This window comes from Gopherus flavomarginatus, chromosome 4 (assembly GCF_025201925.1).
Source record: "Gopherus flavomarginatus isolate rGopFla2 chromosome 4, rGopFla2.mat.asm, whole genome shotgun sequence".
Taxonomy (NCBI): Eukaryota; Metazoa; Chordata; order Testudines; family Testudinidae; genus Gopherus; species Gopherus flavomarginatus.
The window spans coordinates 159248879-159255164 of NC_066620.1; the positions used below are offsets into that span (position 1 = coordinate 159248879).

A 6286-nucleotide genomic window follows, 5' to 3' on the forward strand; every position below is an offset into this window, starting at 1 on the left:
GGGGATGGGCGGCTCTGTGGCTGTATGGAAGAGATGCGGAGTGGCCAGGGGGGGTTGCCTGTAGGGGGAGAGACAGGTTCATGGGGGCACATAGGGTGTGTGGTGGTGTGGGGGATGGGCAGCTATGTGGCTGTATGGAAGAGATGCGGAATGGCCGGGAGGAGGGGGTTGGCTGTAGGGGGAGGGACAGGTTCATGGGGGCACATTGGGTGTGGGGGGGGATGGGCGGCTCTGTGGCTACATGGAAGAGATGCGGAGTGGCGGGGGGGGGGGGTTGGCTGTAGGGGGAGGGACAGGTTCATGGGGGCACATAGGGTGTGTGGGGGATGGGCGGCTCTGTGGCTGTACGGAAAAAACGCGGAGAGGCCGGGGGGGGTTGGCTTAGGGGGAGGGACGGGCACACGGGCTGTATTGCTGTGTGGGGGATGGGCTGAGGGGGCAAGGGGATCGGACGGGAGGGGCAGAGAGCTCGAGCTCTCGGCCTCCGCGGGTGGAGCGAGCGAGCCAAGCTCAGCGGGCGGCTGGGGTGGTTCTGCCGCGACTCAGGCGAAGGCCGGAGTCCGCTCTCTGGGCGGGCGGACGGGGCCGTCACCAAACGCCCCGAGGGGAGACCCAGCGGCGCACCGCGGGGACTGCCCCTCCTGCGGCCGGTAGCCTGGCTGCGGCCAGCCGCACCGCCCCCGTTTCAGGGCGCGCAGAGCACTTCGTCCCCGCTCCCTGCCGGGCCCGACTCTAGGGGCGCTGCGAACGGCGGGGAGGAGCGAGTCGAACGCTGGAGCGGTGACGTGTCCCGCACGCCCCGCCCCCACGCAGGATATATAAGCGCGGCGGCTCACGTTGTCGGTCTTTTTCGCGACGGGTTTGCCGACGCCTCGCAGGTGAGAGCCGGCCGCGTGGCGCAGGCCTGGTGGGGGAGGGGCGGGCCCGAGGGTCAGGGGGGGTGAGTGCGGCCGCGCGCGGGAAAGCTGCGGCTCGTGCGAGGGTCCGGGGCTGATGGTGGAGAAGGGACCCGCGGGGAGGGGAGGTGTCGGGAACTCGCCCCGGCGGCCCCACCTGTGGGTGGGGGAGGGGGCGAGAGGGCCCCACAAAATGGCGACGTGTCCCCCGCGCTGCCCCTTGTTTTGGGGGTTGGGCCCTGGAGAGGGGAGTAGCCGCTACATGCGGGGCCCTGGAACCCCCCATCGCCGCTCTCGGGGGATCCCCCCGGCCTGGTGGTGCGGGCCGGCCTGCGGCGCGCCAAGGGTTGGGTGGGGAATAGGGCCGCTCCCATTCCCCGCCGCCCGCTCAGCGAAGATGGCCGCTTCCTTTCCCTCCCCTCTTCCGCGAGCGCCACAAAATGGAGGACGCGGCGGCCGGGCGGAGGGTTAGTTACACAAAGGAGCCGCGCCCCGCCGCCCGGCCTGGCCTCGGCTCTGCGCTCGCCGGCCGCATGGCAGCGCTTCGCGCAGGGGGCTGAGCCGGCGGGGTGGGGGTGGGGGGAACGCTTCTCGCATGTGGAGCCCCCCCGCGGTGGGCGGAGCCGTGGTCCTCGAGCGCCGCCTGGGCCTACTCACGGCCTCGAGGCCGCCCCGCCCTGGGCCGCGCGCCTCCCCCGGTTACCGAGGCTCTGGCCCGGCTTGTTTTCTGACGGGTTTTCTCCTCCGCAGGTGTTGATTTTGTACCGAAAAAGCCGGACGCCGCGAGCCACCCCATCATGGGTAAGGAGAAAACCCACATCAACATCGTCGTCATCGGCCATGTCGACTCCGGCAAGTCCACCACCACCGGGCACCTCATCTACAAGTGCGGGGGCATCGACAAGCGGACCATCGAGAAGTTCGAGAAGGAAGCTGCGGAGGTACCTCGCTGGCCGAAAGATTTAATTAGCCCAGTAGCCTGGTTTAAGTGCAAAATGGAGGCTCTGAGAGCAACCTGAGTTGGTGAAATAGCACCATGCTCGCTATTTAAACAGCGCTTTTCAGCTACTCTGCAGACAGTAGATCTCCACCCATCAGTCAGAACAGGGAGAAAATATCTGATTTTTATCCAGTGACTTCAGCAACAGCAGGGATTTTCAGCGTTCCCAGCTTCAGGCTGGGTGTTCAACAAGACAGGAAATGCAAAACAGTTCTGTGTAAGCAATTGCTGCATTCAGGCTTTCTCTAAAGGTAGAGGAATACATGGCTCTTCCTATATCAAGTTGAAAAACATTTGTTACTGTATGTGCTTGATCCATATGTTAATTGGTGTACTTTCATTTCCATATAGTAGAGACTGCATCTCAAAAAATACATTGAATGACATTATACTAGCTATAAAAATAGCCTGTGGGTGAATAGCACATACTGTAGTTGTGGAAGAGATTACAGTGGTATGAAAACAAGAACTTGCAGTGGACACTTGATATGAAGGCTTGTCTTTGCAAAGTCTAACTTAATTAACAGACTGAAGGCTAAAGTGTCATAGGTTAAATAACTGAGAAAAGAGATGGAATCTCTCACCAGTTGTGCCAAATGCATTCAAGCCAAAGCTGTATTAGCATTACAGGAAAGTAGCTGCAGAAGATGCCTTGTACTGTTTTAGAAACTTTCTCTGTTCATTGCATACAAATTGTTTTAAACTGTCATTTAGAAAACCAACGAATGTTACACTTCTTTTTTTTTCTTTTTTTTTCTTTTTTTTTTTTAAACACCTGTAGATGGGCAAAGGTTCCTTCAAATATGCCTGGGTTTTGGACAAGCTGAAGGCTGAGCGTGAGCGTGGTATCACAATTGATATTTCTTTGTGGAAATTTGAAACAAGCAAGTACTATGTCACCATCATTGATGCTCCTGGACACAGAGATTTCATCAAAAACATGATTACTGGCACTTCCCAAGTATGTAAACACTATGAATTCACTTGAGGGTTTTAGTATTTTCTGATGTGTATTTGTGGTTATGCAAAAAAAAAAAAAAAACAAGTAACCTATCTTTTTCCCCAAAGGCTGACTGTGCTGTCCTTATTGTTGCTGCTGGTGTTGGTGAGTTTGAAGCTGGTATCTCCAAGAATGGGCAGACTCGTGAACATGCCCTTCTGGCCTACACACTGGGTGTAAAACAGCTGATTGTTGGTGTGAACAAGATGGATTCCACTGAACCACCGTACAGCCAGAAGAGATATGAAGAAATTGTCAAAGAAGTCAGCACTTACATTAAGAAAATTGGCTACAATCCAGACACTGTAGCTTTTGTGCCAATTTCTGGTTGGAATGGAGACAATATGTTGGAGCCTAGCACTAACGTAAGTTTGTTTACATTCTATATCAGAATTAAGTTGGAGGGACTGCCAGGGTGAACTGTCAGGATTTAAGAAACAATGCATTTGAATGGCTTTTATATCTATTTAAAACTCAGATCAAGATCATGTTTCACAAATTACCTTACATTTCATCCTTGATATCTTATTTGTCCTTCCTATTTCTACATCCCAGTATTTCTAAAAACAAGTTGCATTTGTGCTGCTTTTTGTTAGATGCCCTGGTTTAAGGGATGGAAGGTTACCCGTAAGGATGGCAATGCCAGTGGAACTACCCTGCTAGAAGCTTTGGATAGTATACTGCCACCAACTCGTCCAACTGACAAGCCTCTGCGTTTGCCTCTGCAAGATGTCTACAAAATTGGTGGTAAGTACTTCGTGTGAAGAATAGTTCCGTAATTTTTCCTCCAATAGTAGGCTTTGTTTTTTAAAATCTGCCAGATCGATAGTGACGGTATTGCTTTAAAAAAACAGAAATTGCCTAGGTAAATTAGGAGTAAACATCCTAGAGTTGCTTTTTTCTTTTCTTTTTCAGGTATTGGTACTGTTCCAGTTGGTCGTGTGGAAACTGGCATCCTGAAGCCAGGCATGGTAGTAACATTTGCCCCTGTCAACGTAACAACTGAAGTAAAATCTGTTGAGATGCATCATGAAGCTTTGAGTGAAGCTCTGCCTGGTGACAATGTTGGCTTCAATGTCAAGAACGTGTCTGTGAAAGACGTTCGCCGTGGTAATGTTGCTGGTGACAGTAAGAATGACCCCCCAATGGAAGCTGCTGGCTTCACTGCCCAGGTACTTTTCAGAACCATTTGAAGATCTTTGAAACTTTTTTGTTATGGATTGATGACCAGCCAATATTTGCGTCTTGTTTGGAGTGAATATTTTGAAGTTCATCCCTAGAAGATAAAGTACTCCTGGCTTTTTAAACAGCTTAACGCAACAAGTAACCATGAGTTATGCTTGAAAAGTTACTGTTTTTTTTCTTACAGGTCATCATCCTGAACCACCCAGGCCAAATTAGTGCTGGTTATGCCCCTGTGTTGGATTGCCACACTGCTCACATTGCTTGCAAGTTTGCTGAACTGAAAGAGAAGATTGATCGTCGTTCTGGTAAGAAGTTGGAGGATGGTCCTAAATTCTTGAAATCTGGAGACGCTGCCATCGTTGACATGGTCCCAGGCAAACCCATGTGTGTCGAGAGCTTCTCAGACTACCCTCCTCTGGGTAAGTGGTCCTCTAAAATAACTACTTGTAAATTCATGTTATGTTTCATGCCCTTTTAGAAATGTCTTAGTTGTTTCTTGGGTGACAGCCACCTTACTTTGTGAGGTGTCATTGAAACTTTTAAGCTTGCTATAAGGCTTTGCGCAGTGCTCCATAACCCTTTTAAAATGGGTGTAGGCCAAATTCCATTTAGATACTTCCAATAACACCTGCAGTTTCAGTTTTATATTTTTACTTCCTGCCATATCCCGTGTGGTGTTGCCATGCATAGGTTGTCTCAGTCAGGGTGTGCATCTGTATACTCACATACAAAATTATAAAATGTTGTCATTTTGTTTCCAGGTCGTTTTGCTGTGCGTGACATGAGACAGACTGTTGCTGTTGGTGTCATCAAGGCAGTTGATAAGAAAGCTGCTGGAGCTGGCAAGGTCACAAAGTCCGCCCAGAAGGCTCAGAAGGCTAAATGAAAATTCTGTACATCAGCTGCCACCTCAGTCTTAATCGGTGGAACGGTCTCAGAACTGTTTGTCTCAATTGGCCATTTAAGTTTAATAGTAAAAGACTGGTTAATGATTACAATGCATCGTAAAAGCTTCAGAAGGAAAGGAATGTGGACCATTTGTTTCGTGGCAGTTTAAGTTATTAGTTTTTAAACCAGTAAATTTTTTAATGGAAACAACTTGACCAAAAATCTGTCACAGAATTTGAGACCATTAAAAACAAAGTTTTAATGCTAAGTTTGTGTGTTCTTTGGATTAATGTTGACTATAGGAAAGCTATATCCAATTTATTAGAGTAAAATTCAAAATTTTTATATTTGCTTGAGTTAAAGGTGAACTGCAAAGCAGAAATAAAAATTGAGTCTCTGCTGAATGTAAAATCCCATTGTATTGTTAAGGGACAAGACCTTAAACACTTCCTCATTGACTAACTAAAGATATGTTACACTGGACAAATCGGGTGCAGTAATGTATTGCAGAGTGGTGCATTCTACAACACATTCAGTAAACCAAGTTTGTGGCTTTCTACTGAGGAAGGTGGGATGGACAGTAACTTCAAAGGGTGAACTTGTTTTCTTTGCCAAGTACAACTAGATTAGTTGGGACATCTTGCACACACTTGAGCTCAATTTCCACTTTTTGTAGTTTGTCCATAACTTAAATGGATAGGTGTGTAAACATTCATGCGTTTACTTAAGTCATTTAGTAGTTTGAATTGTATGTAGTCCAGATGACTCGCATAGTTAAGTTTACTGCAGCTTTCAGACCTATACATTTTGCTGCTGAAATCAGCCCTTGTAAATGACAGATTTTAAATTTAAGTAACTGTGTAATTGTTGAATTTCCAAGAAATGGAAGAATATTTTTTTAATTTTTAGTATCATAGATTTGGGACACTTGGAATCTAGAGCAAAAGTAAGTCATGGAGGTTGCTTTGAAATCGTGATGTCCTGCAATTTAACTTCTGGCTGTGAGCCTGTTACACATCTCAGGTGATGCTAATTAAACAAAAGAATTATTCTAATAGAATTTTTTAGTTATAGTTAACATCCTGAAGTTTGACATAAAAGCACTGGAAGCCACTAATTACAAAATCTTACTCCTGTAAATTTGGAGAATAGAACTAGTACTTAGATCTAAAACAAGTGATTAAAATGCTTAAGAACTAACAAACTTAAATGTTTGAAGGCATGTTTATACTAATTAAATAAGGCTGGGCCTACTGGGGCTTGGAAATCTTCAACAAAGCTTGAGAACAGATTTTCTGTCTGTTTGAATTGGATATT

General features: G+C 47.7%; 1 protein-coding gene across 1 annotated transcript; it reads left to right on the forward strand.

The window, feature by feature from the left end:
* Positions 1-763: 763 nt before the first annotated feature.
* On the forward strand, positions 764-5237 carry EEF1A1 (eukaryotic translation elongation factor 1 alpha 1). Its single transcript, XM_050950839.1, has 8 exons — positions 764-878; positions 1647-1837; positions 2678-2857; positions 2965-3261; positions 3493-3643; positions 3812-4068; positions 4266-4500; positions 4843-5237. Exons 2-8 carry the CDS (start codon positions 1694-1696, stop codon positions 4965-4967), a joined length of 1389 nt encoding a protein of 462 aa, XP_050806796.1. The 5' UTR covers positions 764-878; positions 1647-1693; the 3' UTR covers positions 4968-5237.
* Positions 5238-6286: the final 1049 nt, after the last annotated feature.

Excerpts from the sequence above, each read along its gene's own strand:
- EEF1A1 (XM_050950839.1), top strand. The coding sequence starts at position 1,694 with ATGGGTAAGGAGAAAACCCACATCAACATCGTCGTCATCGGCCATGTC. Across the intron at positions 1,838-2,677 it reads TCGAGAAGGAAGCTGCGGAG|ATGGGCAAAGGTTCCTTCAA; the intron begins GTACCTCGCTGG and ends AAACACCTGTAG. Across the intron at positions 3,262-3,492 it reads TGTTGGAGCCTAGCACTAAC|ATGCCCTGGTTTAAGGGATG; the intron begins GTAAGTTTGTTT and ends GCTTTTTGTTAG.